Below are 24,657 nucleotides of genomic sequence, written 5' to 3' on the forward strand. Positions count from 1 at the left end.
AGGTAGGTAGGTGGGTAGGTAGGCAGGCAGGCAGGTAGGTGGGTGGGTAAGCACGTAGGAAGGCAGGTAGATAGGTGGGTAGGTAGGCAGGTAGGTGGGTGGGTAGGTAGGTAGGTTGGTGGGTAGGTGGGTAGGTAGGCAGGCAGGTAGGTGGGTGGGTAGGCAAATAGGTAGGTAAGTAGGCAAGCAGGTAGGTAGGTAGTAAGGTAGGCAAGCAGGTAGGTGGGTAAGTAGGTTGCATTACAGGGGCAAGTGTCGATTTACGCCAAAAGTCAAAAACAAAACAATCAACACTGTTCAACTTGATGATTTTACAAGTGCCACTCCAGAGTAGCATACCTTTCTTGCAGGTTTTCAAGTTTCTCATACAATCCTTCTCTGTTACAGCAATTGACTACATTCGGGATTTCAGCAGCTTCTTTCATTAGTTCCTACAAAAACAATAGACGAGACAGAAATGAACTAAGATAAAAGTTCTATAAAAATTTCGTCACCACGTTCATTTCCCTTTTACAAAAACGAAACTTTACTTAACAATATTTCTTCAAGACAGGCGTCACCTTAAGGTGATTCCATTGAATTGCATTGCGCATTCTTACTGCCCATAATTTCTTACGTCATAAGCGCGTGCTTAGCGCGCGCACGTTGAAAACATCGTCTGTTTTCCTTGATGCTCAGCCCAACCAATAACTTAACGGCTCTTTTCTCCCGAACGAGCACAGTGAACTATCTGAGTGGGTCGTAACTCCTTTGCGGACAGGGTGACCTATCTTTTTTATTACATTTCTCAAAATAATACATACATGTAGTAGTGAACAACCACAGAAAGTTTGAGAAAATTTTAACCACTTTTATTTTTCGGGAATCACCTTAAAATCGAAATCAATGCCGTCAAATCGCTTGGAGTCCTCAGGCAGCTGGTTACGGATGTCTTCAGACCCAATGAAGATGCTTTCCAAGTGTGACCACGTTCTTTGTACCTCAAACCAAATGGAGATCACAGAGTCCGATACAGAGAGTTTCTTCTGCCATAAAGACACTTCTTCCAAGAAATGCCCGATGTACTTGGACGTGATGAGATTTTGAAGTTGAACCTGGAAAAGAGATGAGATTGTTCTCTCAAAAATCCCATTTTATTATAGCCTGTCACGCAGCTTTCTTGAGGTGTTCATAACACAGCTGTTGGTTAGTAAGTAGTAGTAGTAATCTTTATTGACTCACACTTTGATTAATTACAGGAGAAGCATTACAGCATTATAAGTTAAGGTGATTCCACTGAATTGCATTGCGCATCCTTGCTGCGCATAATTTTTCGCGTCATTTAGCGCGCGCACGAGCGCGCGCACGCACAACATTGCGGGATTTCCTTGAGGTTAAGCTCGGCAGGAAAATAAATGGTCCTTTCCTTCTAAACGAACACGGTGACCCCCATTTTTTATTCAACGAAATTAAAGAAAATACGACTCTCTAAGTTATATCCCAGTTTCAATAATTTTTCATTATTCAATTTCGAAAAATTATTGTGAAATCACTACTACGATCAATTTTGGACGTTTCGCGGGAAGCGTACAACCGCTCGAATGTCCCCTGTTATGCTATGGGATTAATTTATTTAGCCACTTTATGTCGTTTTACTACAAAGTTACAGTACTGTTAAAAGAAAAATGCTAGAATTTCATTGTCAGTACTAACTTTCTGGAAGTAGTAAGCACTTCTCGCTGAAGACTAGCTCCTTTAATATGCCACAATAATATATCACATGCCTAGAAAATAGTGAGATACTACAGCCCTCTAGGGTGAAAACAAGGACGGTGACCCCCTCTTTTTATTTTATTTTTCTGACGTACTAGATGGACTTAACATCTGTAGAGATTTTCAAAAAATTCTCATTACAAACGTTCTTTCGATGGAATCACCTTAATAAGAAAAAATAGCAAAGAGAGTAATAATTGTTAATTGGAGCCTAGAGGCTAAAGGAACCGCAAGCCCCAAATAGCTGCCTGATAGATCGTGAAATAAAGTTTGAGCGCTTTTTACTAAGCAGCGCGACCGACGCCCTACAATATTGCTGCCAAGGAGATTTGGAAATGGTTAATTTCACTGACAACGTTTTTGCGGATCTCTTCACTGAAAATGTTTGAAGTCACGATGAAGTTCACTTATTTTGCGACAACAACTTTCCTTTGGTTAACTTTTCAACTAACAACAAAGTCAAAGACACGGGAAAACCAAAATTGAACTTTGATGCCTACAATGTGGTACCGAGACTCCCTGAATCATGCAATAGGGAGCTTTAGCAACAGCGACGGCGGTGGCAACGAGAACATCAAAAAAGAAATACACTTCATAACCAAATAACAACTCTGCATGTGCAGTACATTTCTTTACTGTCAATGCACGGCTAGTTCGTGAATTTTCCTGATGGGACGTTTTATGAAGGACGGCACGGTAAACACACTACGAGGAATTTGTCTTTCTTGGGTGCGGTCTCCAAGAATTCAACTCCAGGGCTGAGTTGCTCGAAGCATGGTTTGCGCTAACCATTGGTTAAGAGGTATTAAAACCTATAGGTTGTCATGGCATTTAACCCGGGTAAGCGCTAACCATGCTTCGAGCAACTGGGCCCGGGAAATTTCGCCTATCTTTAACATTCAAAGCGAGTTGGAATGTTCGCGACGACGCCGTTTGAAAAAACGCGAATTTATTTCGATAGTGACGTTTTCGCTGTCGTCTCCGTCGTCGTTGCTAAAGTTCCCTAATAACTGGGAAAAGTCTTAAACCATTTTGATTTCCTTCTCACCTGGTTATCTTCAAGAGTTTCGATCAATTCCTCGCTTGATTTCAGTAGCGGAATACCAGTTCTCATATGACTCTCATATTCAAACTCCATTTGAGACCATGTGACATCCAATTCCTTCAGAACCTTCTCCATTCCAAGTTCTTTAGTCGCCTTATCCACGATTCCGCGGACCTCATCTTCGAAGTTGTGCAAATTGAGAGCGAGCAGATCGGCCAAGTTTGTGTCGTCGTTCATAATGAATTTTACCTGTGCGGAAAAGGAATATCTTTGGTTATAGGTGGGAAAATGTGACACCAATTTGAGGAACTGTATAAATGACGTGAATTCCATTTGGTTTTTCGTTTGATGGGTTGGCAAGTGTCAACTGATCCTCAAAATATGACGTGTCACCTATTCTATTTAGAATTCTACTTAGACTAAAAGTGCAAGCCAACCATAATCCTGATTTACCTCTCACGAACTTTACCGTCTCTTCTTCGAGTTTTGTTTGCTGCTGTACTGTTGTCAGTTAACTGTGCAGTAATTACGACTGTACAGCAATTGGTGATTGATTTTATAACCACTTTAGTGTGGGTCTTTGTTTGTTTGATTGTGTTTTGCTTGTTTGTTTGTTTGTTTGCGCTGTGAGGTTGCTTTGTTCTCAGGCTATTGAAAGTCAAAGGAAGGCTCGCAGGATGTATTGACTGTCTTGATGTCTCAACTGCTGATGACTCGAGGGAATTGACCAATGGTCTGGGATAACAGTATCCCGGATTGGCGCGAAAATGTGCCGCACATACCTTGGTAGCCTGCATGAGCTGTTGCCAGTGACGGTCCCTAATGGCCGGATTCTGCAACTCTCCCACAGCCCTCAATGACGTCACCATATTCTTGACAGTAGAGTCCAGTCCACTGAACGCATCCCATGCTCGCATCTCCTTGTCAAGTCCTCGAATCTCCTTCACAAACCTCTTACATTCCATTTCCATGTTCTCCACATTGATGTCGGCCCATAGAGTGTCCTTCCACTCATCAATGCTGCTTAGAACGACCTCGATCATGTCCCACAGCTGTTTCAACAACAGCACCTCCCGGCGACAGGCCCGCAGTTGTTTGTAATCAGGGAAGTTGACCTCAAACAGGCCTGCGGACTCTGAAAGAGCATTCATTTCTTCTTCCATGGCACAGATCTGGAAGTTGGACTGCAAATACAAAAAAATATGGTAAATAGGCGGCAATTATGAGGCAATCAAAGTATCATGGGTACTGCAAGTAGTGTAGCTATCGTAAGTATCTATTGTAAGTATCTATCGTAAGCTATCGTAAGTGTAAGTAGTGTAATTGTTAGTTGTTAGTATTATAAGTATAGTAAGCATATATTGTAAGTACTGCACACCGTAATTATCGTGAATAGTGTCAGTAGTGTTTAGTATTGTAAATATTGTGTTGTGTCACGTAAAGCTAATAAAAATTGTCAAAGGAACAAGATACATATAGAGGCTCAAATAAAGGTACTTTTTCGGAACTGGAACTTTTTACAAGTTTAAAACTGATAAAAACATAAGCGTGTACTGAAATAACCATACCTTGTATCCGCTGAAAGGTGTGTCAACAGAAATGTTAGAAAAGAATCCTTAGTAAATCTATTTTGCTCTTTGTGAACGACAATATAGACAAAAATATCCAACTTTGTATTATAGAGAAATTAACCAACTACGCTTATTCACAAGGCGACATTTATCAGAGAACGTACATTACTGTAATGAGAAGCAATGAGCTGTAGGTAGTACAAAAAATAAGAATTTACTTTGTCTAAGCGCTCGTAATATTGCGTGGAGTCGAACTGGAAAGGAGCCGTCTTACGGAAGTCCTCTCTGAATTCGTGCTGTTTGATCTGCAGAGAAGAAAGGGAAATAATTGCGTTTAAATAAAGAAATTTAAAAAGCATTACCTTGGAAAAATTATTGTCCAACACTGGTTTTTGGACAAAAGCTGATAACAGCTTTTGATATTCCTAGGCGCAACAAAGAAATATATTGCGAAGATTTCTTGAACGCGCGTGGGAATCAGTAGTGTGCGCGCTATCCTCGCGCGTTCCTGGAATGAGGCAATTATATAAACTCTTGTGCCTGCCACACATTCTAACCACAAGAAGGAATTTTGCAGACTTACATCAAACTGTCCACATTTGCGTCTGATGATTGCGACCTCAGACGCCTGCAGGGGAGCCACTTGTTGTTTCACTGTCACTTGAATCTTCTTGGTGTTGTTCCACTGTTCTGGAAGTTCCTATTTTTGGAAAAATAAAAGCAGGTTAGAAAATTCCCTTCAATTTTCGCTCAACGTATTACTTGCATTGTTAAAGCATAAACGAACAACAAGACATAAACAGCAAGGTTCAACAGAGAGCCTAGCGGGTCAGGGGTGAAGCGAATGGATAGCTTTTGATCTACATGTATCTTACACCAGACTTTTGTGTGGATTGCCGAAAGTAGTTCTGTTTGCTTCAGTCTGCTTATCGAAATTTGCAAATGTTCAACCTTGAGTAAACAAAAAAATCCCAGAAGGGTCGGCAGAATCACAAGGCTAAACATTGTAAACGAAGGCTGATTGCAAAGGCGGACTTTCACTACTGTGGGCTGAGAGAAACTATGCTAGGAACAGCAGTGATCCTATAGACATTTTGCAACTAAAAGTAATTAAAAATTTGATGGGAAAAGGGCCCGGAACGATTACTGAAATTTTGGTCACATAGATTTCATGGTCCTCGTGTCATCAAGACTGCAGCTGATAATAATGATTGGGTGTTTTCTTTGGAATCGTAAATGCAGTTTATGAGCTAGTCATTTTTTTTATTAAGTATTAAGCACATTGTACCTGGAGCTGGGTGTGTACTTCCTCAGGCATTTCCTGTCCGTATGTCTTTAGAAGCTCGATAGTCTGTTTGAGGGGTTCGAACATTTCATCAGTGACTGTCTGTCTGTCCTTGACAGCCATGAGGTGTCCCATGACAGCCACTAGGCCATTGTAGTCCCCTTCTTCCACTGTCTGAGTTAGACCAACATCTGCTACCTTGATGAATTCTGCTAAGTCGTTCAAACTACAAACAAACACGATCACTTGGTTCCAGTACTTTTAGAACTGTCTTATATGTACTTCTATAATAAGGATACAATCAACACTACAGCAAGTAATTTAAGAAATAATTTGTCGAGTTCCTACTGTGCGGGTTTTGATCAAAGAGCATTCAATTGTACAGCTGATTATCTGTTCAGTTACCAGGGTAAAAATACCCAAGGACTCTAAATGCATCGTTTGACTGAAGGTTGATTCAAACACAAATTCTTCAAAGTTTCGGGTCGATTAAACTAAAGGAGGTTAATAAGTGTCTCTTACGAGAAATGGTCTCCTACAAGAGGCACTTAATACAGTGTTTGATTGCGACCTGATTTGTACAGTACTGGATGAAGCTGGACCCTTATAAGAGATTTTAAATACAGTGTTTGACTGAGAACTGATTCAACCAGGATTTGATAATGGAAAGGCAACAGTGATAGAGATATTAGATGGCAAACCTTGCAGGAAATTTGAACTTTTCTTTAGCTGTTTGTGAAGTGGTCAATCCCTTACAAGAGGTGCATAATACAGCGTTTGACTGAGAACTGAGTCAAATAAGATTTGATAATGGAAAGGGCGCTGTTGTGAAAATTGTCGCTAACAAAAGTGTCACTGATAGAAATAAAAAATAATAGCAAGCTTTGCAGGTAAGTTGGAACTTAGTTTACCTGTTTGTGACATGGTCAATAAGATGCTGTTTGAACATGTAGCTCCATCTTTTAATGATGTTCAGTAATGCTTGTTTGAAAGGCCTCGCATCCACGCGGAACCACGTGTCAAACATCTTTGTTCCTTCTACTTCATCCACTTCAGAATAAAGTTTTTCGTAAGTGTCAATCTAAATAAAAGGAAAATCACCACAAATATCAGTAATGTTGATGCTTTTGTATTAGTATCTATCAGCTGTGTCCCTTTTGTTTAGGTCAGGTTTCAAATACATACAGGTACCAAGTTATCAATGCTACGTTTTCTTGGTAAATCACGATATTTTTTGTTTGTTTGCTTGTTTCTATTGAGTCTGGTGACTTGTTCGTTCGTTTGTTTGTTTGAACGTTTAAGAGCAGGATAACCAGCAAAACAGTTGTTTTCCTTTCGAAATTTACGGAGGAAGACGCGATTCGCGGAAGCCCAAACTCGCGAGGCACAAAGCGCGGGAAAATGAGATTCACACACGCGAGCCTCACACGCCCATAGCCCCTCTCTCCTCAGTCCCTCTTGCTCGCTTGCTCGTTCAAATATGTCGTTAGTTTGTACGAGAGACCAACACAAAAGCTACTGACTTTTAAGGGCACGCCCCAGTTATTCGGAGAGCGAATAACTTTATCTAACGGAAAAGTCGTAATTCAGCGGATAAAATGTATTAGTTGGCGTACATCTTATCCGCGGGATAGCGATTTATCCACTGGATAGAGTTATCCAGTCTTTGAAGAACCAGGGCCGGAGCAGTCAGAATGCCATCCTCGATAGACATTAAACATAAAGGTCTTCTGAGTCAGATAGAATGTTACCTGCTCTTTAAATTGCGCCAGAGTGGGCGGATTCTCGGGAACTCCTTCCTCGGCATGCGCCTCTATTTCCTCCGCAGTTAACACGTGATTATACAAAAGGAACTGTCTCATAAACTCATTGCGGTCATCCAGCCACAAGTAAGCGTATATATCAAAAGAGCTGCGGTATTCATTCGCCTTGTTCATGATGCCTGTTACACGATCCATCAAGTCTTGACGCATCTCTGACAGATCAAGCATGTCTTCAACATCGTTCTGCAAGAACGCAACGAAAGGAAAGGAAGTCAAACATCGCAAAAAGTTTGAATCAAAGAAATTATTACTCGACAAAAGTACAATATTTTCTTCTTATTCCTTGGCGAAAAAAGGACTTGATTTTATTTATTTATTTTCTTCCACCTAGACGTACGTTAAATTTTCTTCCTCGCAATAATCCAAGTGTATACCTCTTACTGACCGATTTCGAGGTCTGACTGTAATTTACGGACCGAGTGTTTCCCCGTTGATTTATGGCCCAAGCGCAGAGCGCGCGGGCCTTAAATCAACGGGGGAAAACACGGATCCGTAACTTACAGTACGGACCGAGAAAACGAGGTGAGTAAGATATTTATTATATCTCTGAGGTTAATTGGCCGCGCGGGAAAGGAAACTTTCAAATTTAGCGGGACGTACAGTGAAATACATCCTGCAAAATGGACCAATCACACCGCGCGTACTAACTGAGAGATATAAAAGAAAGTAATGTCTCTGCCCTAGATAATACAGCTTTGATTTATTTAGATTGACATAAAACTCTATTCTTTGGACTGCAAGACATGAACTCATCAACTTTCCAGAACATTTTACTCAATTCTGCACGATTTTCAATTTTCTACTGATTCGTTCATAAGCTTTTCACCTGGTAATGTTCTGATCCATTGTGCTCAGCCAACCTCTTGACAAGTGACGCCATCTTGTACACATCATTAACAATTCTTTCAACAAGTTCATAAAAACCATCCGTGACGCCGAAATCTAACGAAGGTATGAACACCATCTCAGGCTGTTGCAGCTCAAGCTTGGCTTCAAACAGCCCAGTGGTGTTGTGTTTAGAGTCCGTGTTTTCCAGAAGATAGTTGAGTGAACAGTGAATGCAGTTGAAGAAACCGTCCAAGACCATATCATCCAGGTAGTCCACGTATGCTCGCCAAATGTCTGTTGACGCGTCTGCTTTAAACAGCTCCAGGTTGTTCTGAATAACAAAATAAATAATGATGAGGAATTGAGCTGCTTTCACGTCCTTACAGTATACTAAAGGTTGGATTGCCCAACCTCGGGTTTCAGTAAAACAATAACGAGGTAAATACCTTCATAAGCTCATGGATTTTCTCTCCTGCTTGCTGGATCAATGTGTAACGTTTGTTCAGGTTCGTTTCACTGTCCTGATGAACGAGAAATCAAAAGAAAAATCACGACCGTTCAAAGATCCCTGTATAAAAAATCCCCGACCAAATTAAACTTTATATCAGTATTTTTACGGTGTAAATTTTAAGTATCAAAATAGGGAGTTACATTCGATTGCATTTCGACAGTCAATTGAACAAGTCCATTGGCTTGCTTCTATTGTATGAGCGATTCACGGTGACCTTGCACATTATACCAAGAGTGGGGTGGGTGAGGTGTACCTCCTAACTCCACAACTTAGTGTACGTGCCATTTGGTTGGGCATGTTATGGGTGAGAATGCAACTGAAGACATTCTCCTGCTCTTTGTTTCCAATAACGAGGCTCAAAATGGCTCTCAAAAATACAAATGTTGTTTACCTCAATGTTGAGCAGGCCTTCCTTTTTGCCCTCCTTTCTTTCATACAATGGAGCCTCACACCATTTCGTCATCAGCTGACCCATGCTATCAACATTGTTCTTGGCTGCTTGAACTCGTTTCTCAAGATCATGGACCATGTCTCTTGTCTTCTCAATGTATTCCCACGCACCTTTTTGCAACATAAGATAGCATGAATTAATAAGCAACATTGTTTTTCTAGCAAGTGCTACCCTAGCACAGTTTAACGACACCACAAAACGTGAGGAAGACGGACTTATAATTAAGTGACACAGGCATACTCGGAAAAAAGAAATTCGAGTGCTCCTATCAGGAGTCGAGCCTAAGACCTTCCGATTACTAGTTCGGATGCTCTACCACTGACTCGTGGGAGCTAAGGCCATTAAACTAGGTTCATGGAACAAACATCCTGCATACTGCTAGGATTTGAATGTCAATGTGTGGCATGTGCACAATAACAGAAATGTAAAAAGAAAAACGTGTATTGTAATCAAAAATTGTAGTACAAGTAGAGCTCATAAATATCCTGTCCGGTCAGACCTTTCAGGTCACAAGTTGCATTTTGCTATCATCAGGTACGGTGATTATCTCCATATTGTCATACAGACACAAATTAGTATTATGCGGAGAAATCAGATGCCAATCAGTAACAGTCCCAGTACACTGTAAAGCAACCGTCTCTTCTCTTAAAATTCCCATTGACCAAAAGCGTGGATTCTCACAAGCGAGCCCCAATCTCACTTTTAATTTCCTCCTTTCCGTTAAAAGAGCATGCATTAGTGCGACAGAGCAAGGCAAAAAAATAAACTTTTTTGCAGTCTACAGTCCCAGTTACTTAACCACTTAATATGAATTCATTTAGCTAGCACAAACCTTCACTGTTCCAATTCAGCGTTGTTTCAGCTTGTTGTAGTTGGCTATCTATTTCTTGTAACTGTCCCTCGACCAGTGGAAACTCCACGTCAAGAAGCGTTTCCCTGACTTTGTTATACCAGGCAACCGTCAAATCCAGATTTGAGAGGAACTTGTGGAAAGTCTCATTTCGTGAGTAGATGCTTGTGGCACTTTCAGGAATAGTCTCCAGTGTTTCATTTTGAGAATTTTCTAGATATTTGACCTCACGAAGCACAGCAACCAGCTAAAACATGAACGATTGTATTTTAATATTGTGTCAACAGTAGTTAGAAAACTCTGCTTTGCCATGTGGATTTCAAGAAAAATAGTCTAGAGTTAAGCTCAGCGGGGGGGAGGGGTACGGTGCAGGGAGGTACGAAGGATTTTTGGGTTAGAAAATTTTGCCTGGTATTTTTTGGGGTAGTTTCATTTCACCAGCCTGAGGTATGTTTTTGGGTATAAAAAAGGGAAGATTCGCAGCAAAAAAATTGTTACGGTACGTTAAGCGAACGTTGATCTTTTCTGAGTGTTTTTACAGCTCTAAAAATCAGCATGGGATTTTTTTTAGGGTTTAATTTTGGTTCACTGGAGTTTTTTGTCTTTAGCCTCAAGTCAAACTCCACTCAGTAAACTGTTCCAACTATCTACAATTCTACTATAAAATGAAAATTTAAAGTCAGAAGTCCTAGCATAATAAATGAGTTCACAAACAAACCTGAGGATCAAAATTGACTTTGATGAGTTTAGTATTGGTATCCCTGATGATAAGAGGTTTGTCCAAATTTCCTTGTGAGATAGAACCAACATCTTGGGTCCAGTCAGCATAAACCTTCTCTTCATACCTGCAAAGAAGGTGTTAAATAGTTAGAGTGGTTTTTAATTGAGTGTCATAAAACCAAAACCAAAACAATTATTCTGGCCAATCAGAACAGAACTCAAAGCAAATACATGTAACTAGCAAAAAGCAAAGGAAAACTTATGTGAGCGAGTAACTATTTGTTTGGTTTGGCTTCCTGTTAGAGCAAGTTTTGCTGACCAGTTCCAGAGCATAGTAAAGCAAAAATATCAAAGCATACATGAATTACTTTTGCCACTCAACTAAAAACTGATGGTCGAAATTTCATTTGCTTAATTAACCACTTCACTGTTGACTTCAGATATTTGTGAGTATCATCTCCATTTAGTCCTGGCTTTTGAGTCTGTCACCTGTGTCAGTGACAGGGCTTCCATATATAGCCTGGATAGGATTGTGTCACCCAGTAATGGTTTCGTTCTTGCTCTGAATTCATAAATAGGGTAGGTTTTTTTTGTACTTGACACAGCTGTCATAGACAGGCCTATAGACTGGGAACAAACAAAAATTTTTGCCTATTTTACTATGTACTTTCCCTAACATTTTCTGCAGTCTGACCTTGGAACTTCCATCTGACTGAAATGTTGTAAGTTATAAACAAGTGTGCCTTGTTCAACTCCAAGTCATAAAAGGGTAGGGGAGTGCTGCATAAACTGGGTCAGGGTTTCACAGTGGGAGTTTCAAGCCCCTCTCCAAACTTGGGTTGCCCCCCTCCCTCACCCCCTCCCCCTGCTCTGTGGTTATGTGCGGCCTTTTAAGTAGCCCTTCTATAAGGTTGTTTGTTTTTTGGGAGGGATTAAATTTTACAAAATGGAAGTTATCATTTTCAGCATTAAGGCCCCTAGAATGCCAAGCAAAGGGCCCTCGCCCTTGTTGTTTACTACCAAGAAAATGTTTAGGGAGGACTGAATAGATTAAGCATGGTAATAAATTATGTCATGAGCTAAGTGCACTCTTATGGAATGCAGCCAAATAAAACAACCAAACTTACGTGTTCAGCAGTTTGCTCATCTCATCAAATTTGTTGAAGATAATCATGGCCTCAGCTGTCTCAAGAGTGCTGCAAACCCAAAGGGAGTGGGTCAGCAAAATACAGTTCTGTGCTACAGCCTAACTGGCTTTTAAAGGTTGGCTTATACTTAACTAAATTGCCCTTATACTGGTACAAAAAAAGCAAATTAACCATCTTAACCTAGATATAACTCTTGTTTTATCTCACTCATTTAGTTTTTTTTTTATTATTATTGTTTCCCCTTGTAAATGCGTGAATTGTTTTGTATTTATTTATCATTTTACTTTATTTTATTTTGCCTCATCTACAGGCACAGGAAAAAAGAAAAATAATAACTGGTGTACAGATAGGGAGACCGAAACAGCTTAACCAATTTAAAGTGGACCCATTATTTGTACTATTGTAATATTATTGAAAATGATGTATTAATCAGTAAATGACACAGGCATACTCAGAAAAAAATCTGAGTGCTCCTATCAGGAGACGAACCTAAGACCTTCCGATTACTAGTTTGGATGCTCTACCACTGAGCTACAGGAGACTCATGGGAGTTAAGGTCATTAAACTAGGTTCATGGGACAAACATCCTGCATACTGCTAGGATTGGAATGTAATGATATTAATATTCAATTCACCCTGGACCAGACATACATCACTAGTCTGTACGTCTGAGGATAGAAATAGCACTTTTCATCAGATACAATGTATGAACATGAGTTCCATTTGAAACAGTATTTTGTGCTGTTATCATTGTAATTAGTTCATTTAGTGTACTGTAATCACCACATTTCTTGTTGAGTATCATTTTCCTTTGTTCTACAGGTGCACCACAGTTACTTTGCTAAGTTAAATGTTGTAGCTAAGTTCTATAATATATCGCACTTGGTCATTCGTGGCTTTGCATTTTTTACAACTGATGATGGATATGGTACATCAAACATGTTTTGTTAACTCAAGAGTGTATTTATACTGCATCTCTTGGTTGCTTGTTTCCCAAATATGTTCTAAAAAGGAAAACTCTTTGCCATAAAATGACAGACATTTAAGGACAGAAATACTGTATAATGGATGTAACTTAATAGATGAGTGTGTAAGATTGAGAGTTCATGGAAAGATTAGAACTGGAAAACTGTAACCTCAGTAGATACTGGATCTTCCAGAAAAGGCATTGAGTATGTTGACATGGAAAAGGAGGAAGCATAGGAAACTACAGGTAAAATACAGATTGACACATTAGATGTTGACCATGGTTTGAGCTGAAAGAATTAAAACAACAAGTCAAGAGTGAGAAAAGTGGGAAAATGTCATACCTTTCTAAACCGTGGATGATTGGAAAAACCTTGTCTGGTCTTTAAAGAGAAGTGATTGTCAGAAGAGACAAAGATAGAGAAGGTGAATTTGTAAACAATAAGGGACACAAAAGATTCTCTAAACCAACTGCAAGATGTCACAGATACAACAGGGATTGGAATGTATTTTTCACAAGTCTGAGTAAATTTCACATATACACAACATTAAAATCCACATATGGAACTCTTGAGTCGGAGAGATCAAGATCAGGACTTGTCTAATAAAGGGTGAATGATCCACTGTCAAGAATATAAAAGAGGCAAATTGAAGTGAAGGATATTGAAACATGAACAACTACCAACACCATCAGACATGAAAGTGCAACCAATGTGCACAAATCAGAGAGAAACAGCATTTTCCAAGATGGAACTGAAAAATCAAGTTGAAGGAGTAAGATAGAAACTAATAGATGATGAACATTGACGGATGCTGTAGAAACCACTCGCGAGCTAGGTAACTACATGTAGCAGTGCAGTGCATCCCTTTCTTTGAACTTCTCACTTCCATTGTAAGAGTATAAACAGTGACACTGATTTAGACTGGAAAGGAGTCTAGAATGCCAGACTTGACGTTCCATGCAGGCTTATTTTTTTTCATGATTCTTACCCGTGGTTAACAGAAAGCTTGAGGGCGTGCATCGGTTTGGTAATTCTGTCTCTGAGTTCTTGGGACCATTTGAGGGCCCCTGCAACATGAGGCATGTTCTTGTTGATTGGTGGAGTTCCATCATCATCTGCTACATTCATTTGATTATCAAATATCATCTTTGCTTCATCTAGTTCTTCCTCATACATCTTGAGTAGGATAGGATACTTGTATTCAAAATCTGCATGAATCAGCGGCCGATCCAACAAAGAGCCAAAGCAATCAAGAAGCTATGAGAAAGGAAAAATACTTAAATGTTATTTCAGTGAGAGAGTATTTAAATCTTTTGCATTCTCTTAATGATTACAAAATCTTCCAAACTTCACACTTGTAAGGGGAGGGGGGAATTTCTAGGTATACATAATGATGATGATTTACATAGGAAACAGACTTCTTCTAGGACATTTTGTGCAGAGACACAAGTATTAAATTGCCAGATGGGTCTGAAGACAACCAGGAGAACAAAAACACTACTACTGACAGTCCTTGGTTCTTTCCAAAAAAGTGCAAATACTTGCAAACAGTTGCCAGCATGGTGCTTGGTGCTTTGCATTGCTATCAAGGTTACAGATTTCAAAAGCACTGCCTAAATGACAGACTAAAAGGGCCATTAATCTTTGAAATAACTAAGGAAAAACTTGAAACCAGCTGAGGTTTTACCTTGAGAGCTGCTTCTGTGCTTGGACAATCATCAAACCCTTGGCAGACAATAGAAGCAAGCCTTCTGTCCAGATCAGCTATTCTTTCTCTAAACTGATTGTAGTCTTCAACAAATTCCTAAGAATCAAGAAGAAAGGAAGCTTGAGAAAAAACATACGTGTATGTCAACTTGACAAAATAATAAGATCAAATGTGCATACTCTAGGCTGACTGTAAGTGACACTGAAAAAAATGTACACCACTGATCCTAGACATAATTTCTTTAAAATAGCTTTAAATACATACTTAGAACCAGTCAAAAAAAAAAAAATTATTTATTTATTTTTTTTTTGTTTTCCACAACTTTATAACTATGTGATACTTCCTTTGCAAGATTGTTAAATCATACTTTGTTTGTGGGATCCAGTCCATCGTAAGTGCGATTACCGAACACTGAAAAAATCTCATTGAATTCTGTGAAGATCTCAACGACTTGGTGACTGAGCATCTTCCCCTTGATTCCACCCAGTTCTACTTTCTCCAGTTTGGCAAACTCCATAGCTGTGCTGAACAGGTCCTGGATAACAAATAAGACAAAAAAACATCATTTTGTAACCATTCTAGCTAAAGTGTGCAGTTATTGTCAAACAGATTTTGCAGATTTTGCTCCCTGTTTCTCCCTCCCTGATGACACAGGTAAGTACCACTGTAATGTGGTATTAGTACAATGAGTGGTTTCCACTGAGGCCATCAGTGTGACAAGTGTCTGGGTGGTGGGCTGTCAGGGTTGTCATGGTTACCTCCAGGAAAGTTCTGCTTGCAGTGTACTCTCGTTGTTTGGCAGCTACTCTCAAGCTCATCTATTGGTGATGAATTTAACACCAGAATATAAAGTGCAAGTTGGTCTTGTTTTCCTCAATTGTCAGAGCTAGCCATCTTAAACTTCCCTGGATAATGTTGATAGCCACTGAAATAATTCATGACGTAAACATTGCATGTAAGGGAACAAGCCTTTTAAAATGATGAAGGTATTCTGTAAATGTCCCATTAGCTTCCAGGCCATATTGTATAGGTTGAAAAAGTCGTTCACATATTCAAAATTATCAAAATTTTCAAAGTTACCCAATATGAAGGTCCCTTACTGGCAATAGTACTAACCTCAACAATTCTCAGTCTCTGTACAAACTGGTCTTTCCTGGTAAACACCAGCTCATTGGCAAACTCCCACTGTTTGGCTTCTTGTCCTTCCTTGAAGAATTTCTGGATGTTTCTCCTGACATCTTCAAAATGCTCCTTAAAACAGGTGCAAATCTCAATCGCCTTCTGAGTTTTCTCATAAGCTTCCTCAGCTTCTGACTTGAAGATTTCAGCAGGATCCAAGTATGTCCTTGCCTGTGAGATGAAATGAAGTAAAATCAATGATTTATTGTAGAAAATCCTTTTGTAACACAAGAGATAGGTCAGTGTTACTCTTTAAATTTGATAGCAAGAAGCCTGCAGAAGAACAATGGCCAGTCTTGGTGGCTAGTGCATCAGTATTTTAACCTGAAGGCCAACTTTTCAAGGTTGGGAGGTACATGTAACCCTAGATGGAGCAGAATACTATTCTAGGAATGAAGTATGTACACAGTAATTCTTTCCTCCTAGTTGCTTCATGCTACAGACACTGGGTCATGTTCCCATGGCTGTGGGCCCATAGACCATTGTAACTTGAACTGGAAGTGATGTGATTCTTATCACAATCTTGATTACCGTAACTCATCAAACATGTACCAGTAACTAAATTTGCACTTGCAACAAACTATGGTCATTATAAAATGAAAAAAGGAATGTAATATGTCAGTCATGAGAATATTTTGGTGACGCCAAATAAGGGTGGAAAGAGTCAACCAGGAATAAAGGACAATGGGAAATACACACCAACTGCACTCCCCCCCCCCCCCCCCACATCTGAGGGCATCATCTTACATCAAACTGCTCACCATTTCAATTAGCATATTACACAGCTCCTGTAACAGGACAATGATTCTTGGCGCTCGACAGTAATATTTGGAATTAGCCCAGATGAGACCAACTGTGTGAAGGATGGCAGGGATAATCTTGTCCAGCTCAGAAAAATCAAACTGTTCCATGTCGTCAAGCAGGCGGCGCAAAGGCTTCAGGTGAATTGTTATGTCCCTTGCTTCCTCCAGAGCTGTGGAAAAATGATGGGTGAGTGAGTCTAAACAAGGCAGTATAGTAGTAGTGTGTCTAAAGATACAACATTGGAACAGCGATAATCAAGTGCCAGAGTAAAAGGCCAGAACATACATGTACATTAATTTATTGAATATCAAAAAAATTGTGTACCTGCTACAACACCCTTGAAAATATTCTTGAATGCTGGAAAGTAGCTGCTGTTTGACTTTTCTAAAAGTTCTGCCATTCTCCTAACCTTAACATCATGGAGCTGAAAACAAACAATGAGGCTTCAGTATTTAAAAAAATTACATGTAGACTACTTACAGTTGCATTCTAAATAATGTACCAGGAGAGTTAAAAAGAGTGATGTTCCCTGTGGGGAATAGACTACTAAAATACAGACATGTTGTTTTAAGGTACTTACTAATAACTAACCTGTTCGAAGATACACTCCAAATTCATGGCTCGAGCTTTCCAGAAGTCAAGCTCCACAAGTGGCCCTGGGTTATGGCCTTCCAGCAGTGGTTGAGCTGAATCTCTTTTCAGAACACTCTTTATTTGGTGAGTCCAATCAATAATGACTGACTCAATGGCATGAATCAAGCCACGGTCAAATGGCTCACCTCTAAACACCAAACAAATAAGATACTTGTAAATTATCAGTAATTTGAGGGGAGAGTTTATTACTTGAGGAAATTTCTCTTCTTCAAAAAGATCTGGCTTGCATTTGGAAAGGTCTTGGAAAAGAGGACTACCTCCCTTTAGACAAAAGGCACACCAAACGATAGTTTTTGAGCTCTATTACTTTGACACATGATTTAGATTCTGATGATTTAGGCCTGAAATTATTAAAGCGTTTCTCACCTATACGTGTACTAGATTGTATTATATTATTAGATTTTAGGCACTTTGGATTGAAAATGGGGAAACATGTTAGGGTATGGTTTGAAATGAAGTTAAAAAAATGAGAATTTTTGTCGACTGAATTTAGGAGTTATGTTCCAAGCTGTCAACCACACCCTCCTACCCAAATTCCAAAAAGTGCCTCCTTGGGAACTGGGGGCTTTGAATGCGATTTTAATGTATTTGAATGTCAAATTAAAAGAGATACACTTTGCAGAGTTAAATGATCAGACCAAAGCATTCTTTAAACTTAGAGTTTGTAGGAAGAAGGTGGAGGGGGGGGGGGAGGGCCAAGGCGGGAGACTAAAAGATAATGTATGTCAAACTCACTTTTCTTCTGCTTCCACAGCATCAGAGACCTGCTCTGAGCCGACTGGGAGGGGAAGTAATGTCTTTCCTTTGACTTGTCCAGCGATGACAAAAACATCACTTTTAAGTTTGTGAACATGCCGTAACACATCTTGAGATACAACTGCTGGCCACTGTTCATGGTTACGGGAATTTGACAACAAAGGCACTAAGATCTAATAATGAAAAACAGATCAACTGTTCAAATTCATGGTAAATGTTTGCAATTAATAAAATGAATGCATTATATATGTCTGCACTTCATGCCTCAATGACTTATAAAACAGAATTCCAGTGTAACAGACTTTACCACCCTTGTTAAAATTATGTGGGTTCATTAAGTTAAATTTAACTGTACATGTATATAGTCAAATTTCATCTGATCTCCTAGTTTTTTTGGTTGATTTTGAATACAAGATTGACTGTGTTACAACACTCAAGCAAAGTTTTGAACTTTTTTAAGCTAAATTTTTAATCTGTAGTTGTTCAGTTTTACATGTATTTCCAGCTCATTTTGGTCTTTTGTAAGGATTTCAGTTTAAAAATTTACAGTCTACATATGACTAATTACATGGATTGGGCACTAGAATAAGTTAGTGTCAGTTTATGAAGCTTTAATTTTGTAAGGCATAATAAAACAAAAACAAAGGATTTGTGCATAAGAGCATGTACTACTGTAGGTGATTGCATAACTTTTTTAACTCAAGTTAAGTACATATGCATGAATATATGCACAAGCTATAAAAAAAAACATAAAAAGCAAATGAGGTGAGGCTACAAGTATAGTTTTTAAAACCAGTTGCTGCATTAAGACCCAAATTTGTTCAAATCCAGCTTTTTTATGCATTTGTTTACACGCAGACATAAAATGTCATCAAGTCATTAATCCCTGCCTGAGCTTTTGTCTCAAGGGAATTGGGAAATTTAATTAAAATAGTTGAGCTTTTGACAACTTTTGGTACACGCACATTTTCTTAGAGCAAGTTTTCTTTACCATGTAGTTTACTTTTTCAGCCTAGCTTTATGGCAACACAAAAATAGGGACTGTGTGGGCAATTAGTCAGGATACTAATTTTTAATTGCAAATTGTGATAGTTTGCAGGAACAAGAAACTACGCAAAAACCCCTTTTATAACTGTTTTCACGGCAAAAAAATGCACCTATTTATCGAGTAAACATTAAAATGTGGATTTGTTGTTGATTTTGACGTTGCGATTAAAGTGAACACATATAAAACTCTGCACTCATTAAACGACCCTAACGTGTACAATGAAAGCTCATTAGTATCACATCTTCATTTATTTTGCCGTAATGTTCAATAAAGTTTCTCAAGTCTTGATACGCTTCAAGATTAATCAATACGTTAAAATTGTTCCAGTAAAGTGGCAATCCTTGAATTCTTTCCCCAGATACTAGTATCGAGATGTCAACCTAAATGTTGTAGATTTCACTTCTCCAGGGACTCAGTCACATAAGCTTACTGTAAATTCGCAGAACATAGCTTACCTCGTCTACAAGGGCTGACAACTGCTCCAGAGGTGAATAAGACAAATCTCCATATGTAAGAGCTGTTTTGAAATTGTCCTTTCCAACGTTCATTCCTTTTTCCTTCTTTGAAAAGTAAACGGCCTTTGCCTTCATCGACGGGGGGAAATCAAATGATGGTTGAAGTTGTCCAGCGCTATTCTGGTAGATGATGAGAATATTGTACTCCTGTTTCTCCAAAAACTCTATAATAGTTTGTCTGTACTCGTCGTTTCCTTGTAATTTTGCCCATTTATCAGCTTTCAATTTCATTGATTTTAAGGTGTAGTCCGAGATGAACTCGAAACGAACGTCGTTGAACTCCATTTTCTTGGTCGATTAGTTTGGCGGGTTTGCCTGTCTTGAAATTATTTACAAATTTACAGCGTTTTCCGAGGTTTGAATATCAATCTGTCGTCTCCTGCAGTGTTAATTATTTCGTTTTTCGAGGCTTATGAAACGCATTTGTTGCAATTGGTCCTCCACACTGCTAAATTTCTGGAAACTTGGCGGCTTCGTGGGCCTTCCCTTCTTCTTGCCCGAAATCTACCTTCACTCTGGGCGCTGGTTGCTATGGAAACATTTTGTTTAGATCAGTTCCCATGGCCGCCATTTTGAACACTAAGCAGAAGGTTGAGAAAAGATAACATCGGCCTAAGGGAGGTGACGTCATGGGTTATTCTTCGGAGCAGCCACGAACCGAGATCCGATTATACCGGAAATTGACCTGCATTCACTCTCTTTTAGTAGTAATGGCGGACGACGTCGGGGAAATAAAGACTTCGAACGTTTGTTAGGATTCGTTATGGTAGAATACAGAGTTCTTTCTACTTTCGTTTCTCGGCGACCTCAAGGATTTTACATTCGATTTGTGGAAGAAACGTGGAACTATGAAAACAGTCAAGATTTGCTCAGGTAACATCGGCCTACGGGAGGTTAACATCGACCTAAGGGAGGTACGTTTTATAGCACCACGTTTGTATCGTATGTGTTATACTGGCACAATCGTACACATGGAAAGCTTATTTGCAAGCATTAAAACTTACAATCTTGCAGGAGCTTTTCTAATCATTGACCTGAGTGTGATTTCATTAATTTTATTACCAACTCATAACATCCACCTGCAGGAGGTTAACATCTACCTAAGGGAGGTACAGTGGCTTACAGTGTATATTTTATAACTGATGTATCATAAAAGTCAATTCATAGGCATAGAAGCTTACTCTCTAGCAGGGAAACTTGGGATCAGAAGGAGCTTTTCTATCATTGACTTGAATTTCATATTAAATATTTTCATTTTTACCAACTCATAACATCCGCCTATAGGAGTTAAAGATCTACCTAAGGGAGGTTATGGTATTATAATAAGGAAGGATGGACTTGAAGAAAGCTTACGAATCTTAAGGGGCTTTTGCATTTCGTGTACATGCCGTTTTAGAATAAATTTATTTATAAAGAATTATTATTATTATTATTATTATTATTATTATTATTATTATTATTTGAAAAGCCTTTTAATCTCACTAGAATGAGATAAATGAGAGTTTTCTCATTTTTTTATTTACACCCATAACATGGAATATTTAACAATTATTCACCAAAGTGGAGGTGAATAGTGATGGATATTTACCGAGCCGCGAAGCGGCGAGGTAAATATCCGTCACTTTCACCGACACTGAGGTGAATAATTGTTTTAGTATATACCACACAAGCTGAATAAGAAGTGGACCAAAAATTACTTTAATTTTGACAATATACCGACAAATGGCGGGAAATTTTAAAATCTTGCGCGCCGCGCGGTAATCGATTTCTTATTGTAGAAAGTTCCGTCTCGCTTTCTTGCAGACAACTAAAACTTCTGGAGGCACTTGCTTAGTTGCTCACGTGTATTTTTTTCGATTGTTGTGTGAAATTTGTCCTATTGTTGAAACCACACTGCAAAACATTAGATGTTTCTTTGTTTACATTGTAATTATAGTGCTCGACAGTTTCGTAAAAAATGGATGGTATTTTTATTTTTCGCCTAGGAATATGAGGTTTGAAAGATAAAATAACTTACCATGTAATGTCGTGAAACCAAAATTTGTTGCCATTATATTTTTTGTATTTTTTGTAATAGCCGTCTTTTTTAAAGAAATATTTTCCTCTTAAGTGACCGTGGCGAAACGGGAAGCCATCTTGTTTCTCTTAGGTTGCTCGGAGGTGAATAGTACTTAGCTAATCACCTCCGAGCTAGCCAATCAGCGCGCGCTACAAGCACTATTCACTTGTGTGGCATATACTAAAATATATTATTAGCAATATTATTTTTTGGCAACACACTGACCTATGCTGGGCCATTTATATTCATCTAATGAAACAATTTTACAGCCATAAAGATTTGCTGTGAGAGGTGTTATGGGTTTAAATAGAAAAAATGCAGGTGCATTAAAATAGCATAATAGCTGTTATGATGATTAAAGGCAATTGTTTTCTTGTTGTTGTTGTCGTTTTTTCTTGGTTGACCCCATCAACCTGTAATTTCCACATTAGATTTTGCTAGAAGTGACTGTTTATGACTGTTGAAATGATAGATCATTTTTAAAAATATAACCCTTAATATGTCAGAATTTATTTTAATTTAATTTGTGATCACTTACAAGAGGTTTGACTGTTTGACTGCTTACTACAGTACATTAACAATATTGGTTTTATTTTATTTCTTTTCAGGATGCAATACTTAAACTGTGCAGACCGCTGAAGAAACTGCTACTTCAAAGACACCTATGACTCATCAATTCCTCAAAAGACTTTGTGTACAACAGATGTTGTTGAACTGTTATTGTCAAGCTTGGCCTCTCGTCATGTGGCAAAATTATGTAAAATTTGATATTCAAGTTTGTAGGGTTAATTGACGGAGGATCTCCCATATAATGATGGATTGGATGCAAATGGTCATAATTTTGTTCCTCTCTGGCAGGAAATTGTGTAGATTGGTATCTATGTACCACTTAGAGTGCAAAGATACAAAATGACCAACATTTTTAAGTAATGTTTAATTGGAAGAAAGATTCTCAGTCCTTTCTAGAACTTAAGGATGGTGCCTACTATTGTTACTGCGCATACGTTCTGTGCATCTGGAGATACTCGGGTTTCCTATGGGTGGTGCCCACTATTACAGGGATATTTTTGCGCACTTTAAAACTATGCGGAGAAAGCAGAACTTAGCAAGTGATTTTGGTATCCAAAAAGAAAATTGGGGGGAAATCATGCATTTTTCAGAGATAATAAAGCTTCAATTTGGAAAAAAGTGCCATACTTTGCTTTGTATTTTGCTGCTTTTTAGAATAATAAAAAATTGTTGCTTGGTTATCTCTAAAAAATGCGTGGTTACCCCCAATTTCCTTAAATTTGGCTTTCAATACCTGCTACCAAGATCTGCTTTTCCCGCATAGTGATAAACCGTGCAAAAATACTTCGCTATTAGTAGGCACCGTCCTTAAGCAGTTGTGAAAAGAAATCCAAAAAAAATAACTGAGGGTCTTTCTTCTACTTAATCTTTCACCTGATATTGAAATGTATCTTTCAAATATCCATATTCAATTACAGTTATGGTTGCTAACCTTTATGGCTATTGAGTCAAAAAGATATGACATAAAGAGCTATTATTTTGTAAGTCAACAAATCTGTACCTCAAGTAAAGGTCAAAATGAAATTGAGCCATGCCATGAACCTTTGAGTGTGCTTTTCAAAAGATCCAAATGACCACCCCTAAATGTTTTCATTTTCATGTTTTAAGCTCATGACGTGTCATTCGTTATCAAGTAAGCTCTATGCTTCTAAATACGGGTGGAACTTTGTCATGAGTTGGAGAACAAGTCAAATTTGAACAAAAAATAAATGCCTTGTCCCCCCCCTCCCCCCTCCCACATGGCATTTGACCATGTACCATGCCTGGGAAGAAGGGAATTGAATTTGGCTGGGGTAGAGATATTGAACTGAATTTACACTGTACCTTTGGCATTGGAGAATTTGGACTTTTCTCTTTTTTTTTTCTTCTGTTTGAATACAATAATTATTGAACAACTGAGACAATATAATATATAATGCTCTTTATTCATAATGATAGTACAAGAGAGTGCATGGTAATAAGTAATACCTGTAAATCGATATTGAGATGCCGAAGCCGGGGGCTTATATGGCACAATTCATACAGGAGATTGGTCAAAATGGTGCAATTACTTTACAGTTTACAAATAAATAAATAAATAAATAAACATAAATAAATGAATAAATAAATAGATAAATATTAATGTTAATAATAGTGGTGATAATAATAATGATAATAATAATAATAACTTAAATGAAAAAAAATTAAATAAATAACAAATAAAATATTAAATTAAGCTAAGCCGTGTATACGAGAGTTCTAAAGGACATGAATTCACAATTTGATTGGAAGTAATCTTTAAGTTTTTGTCTACAATTTGAGATAGTGAGCGAATTACCTAAATCAAGAGGGTTGTCATTCCAAATTTGAGGGCCTTGTGCATGAAGTGCAAAAGCCCCTTAAAATTCATAAGCTTTCTTCAAGTCAATTCTTCCCTATTATACATACTTGCATGGTGCTATAAACATCATGACCTCCCTCAGGTAGATGTTTACCTCCTGTATATGTAGGTGGAATTGTTATCACTTGGTAAAAATAAAATGAAATTCAAATCAATGATAAAAAAGCTCCTTATGATCCCAAGTTTCCCTGCTGAAGAATAAGCTTCTATGCGTATGAATTGAGTACACAATGTCTTTTGTGGAATTAATGAGTCATAGGTGTCTTTGAAGTAGCTGTTTCTTCAGCGGTCTGTGCAGTTTAAGTATTGCATTCTGAAAAGAAATAAAATAAAACCAATATTGTTAATGTACTGTAGTAAGCGATGAGAGAGTAATGTACAATCGTCTTTTAAGGTTTCTTAATAATCATAACATTCTCTCTGACAATCAGTATGGTTTTCGCAAGCATCACTCCATGGCTAGCGCTTATGCTCTTACTTGTTTATATGACAAAATCTCTTCCGCCATTGACAATAAGGAATGCACAGTTGGT

The 24,657-nt window shown here is 38.4% G+C and overlaps 1 protein-coding gene and 1 long non-coding RNA gene across 2 annotated transcripts in view; one reads left to right on the forward strand and one right to left on the reverse strand.

Moving 5' to 3' along the window:
* Positions 1 to 20,130, reverse strand: part of LOC146468771 (dynein beta chain, ciliary-like) — a 58,743-nt gene extending 38,613 nt beyond the window's left edge. Inside the window, exons 1-24 of the mRNA XM_085124132.1 lie at positions 19,557 to 20,130; positions 18,033 to 18,226; positions 17,235 to 17,424; positions 16,968 to 17,067; positions 16,601 to 16,812; positions 15,777 to 16,010; positions 15,028 to 15,195; positions 14,640 to 14,756; positions 13,941 to 14,209; positions 11,964 to 12,032; positions 10,835 to 10,961; positions 10,099 to 10,363; positions 9,207 to 9,376; positions 8,751 to 8,825; positions 8,303 to 8,635; positions 7,405 to 7,659; positions 6,565 to 6,734; positions 5,657 to 5,879; positions 4,952 to 5,068; positions 4,587 to 4,673; positions 3,580 to 3,981; positions 2,801 to 3,046; positions 870 to 1,094; positions 340 to 431 (exon numbers count right to left, since the gene is read on the reverse strand). Coding sequence (XP_084980258.1) covers positions 340 to 431; positions 870 to 1,094; positions 2,801 to 3,046; positions 3,580 to 3,981; positions 4,587 to 4,673; positions 4,952 to 5,068; positions 5,657 to 5,879; positions 6,565 to 6,734; positions 7,405 to 7,659; positions 8,303 to 8,635; positions 8,751 to 8,825; positions 9,207 to 9,376; positions 10,099 to 10,363; positions 10,835 to 10,961; positions 11,964 to 12,032; positions 13,941 to 14,209; positions 14,640 to 14,756; positions 15,028 to 15,195; positions 15,777 to 16,010; positions 16,601 to 16,812; positions 16,968 to 17,067; positions 17,235 to 17,424; positions 18,033 to 18,226; positions 19,557 to 19,901 — 4,685 coding nt within the window. The 5' untranslated portion in view covers positions 19,902 to 20,130. The remainder of the gene's footprint in view (positions 1 to 339; positions 432 to 869; positions 1,095 to 2,800; positions 3,047 to 3,579; positions 3,982 to 4,586; positions 4,674 to 4,951; positions 5,069 to 5,656; positions 5,880 to 6,564; positions 6,735 to 7,404; positions 7,660 to 8,302; positions 8,636 to 8,750; positions 8,826 to 9,206; positions 9,377 to 10,098; positions 10,364 to 10,834; positions 10,962 to 11,963; positions 12,033 to 13,940; positions 14,210 to 14,639; positions 14,757 to 15,027; positions 15,196 to 15,776; positions 16,011 to 16,600; positions 16,813 to 16,967; positions 17,068 to 17,234; positions 17,425 to 18,032; positions 18,227 to 19,556) is intronic.
* Positions 20,131 to 20,223: 93 nt separating this feature from the next.
* On the forward strand, positions 20,224 to 23,285 carry LOC146468772 (uncharacterized). The gene is made up of 2 exons (XR_014867406.1): positions 20,224 to 20,530; positions 22,284 to 23,285. It is a non-coding gene; the product is annotated as an uncharacterized LOC146468772 (long non-coding RNA).
* Positions 23,286 to 24,657: the final 1,372 nt, after the last annotated feature.

This window comes from Pavona decussata, unplaced genomic scaffold (assembly GCF_977016875.1).
Source record: "Pavona decussata unplaced genomic scaffold, jaPavDecu1.1 SCAFFOLD_129, whole genome shotgun sequence".
Lineage (NCBI taxonomy): Eukaryota > Metazoa > Cnidaria > Anthozoa > Scleractinia > Agariciidae > Pavona > Pavona decussata.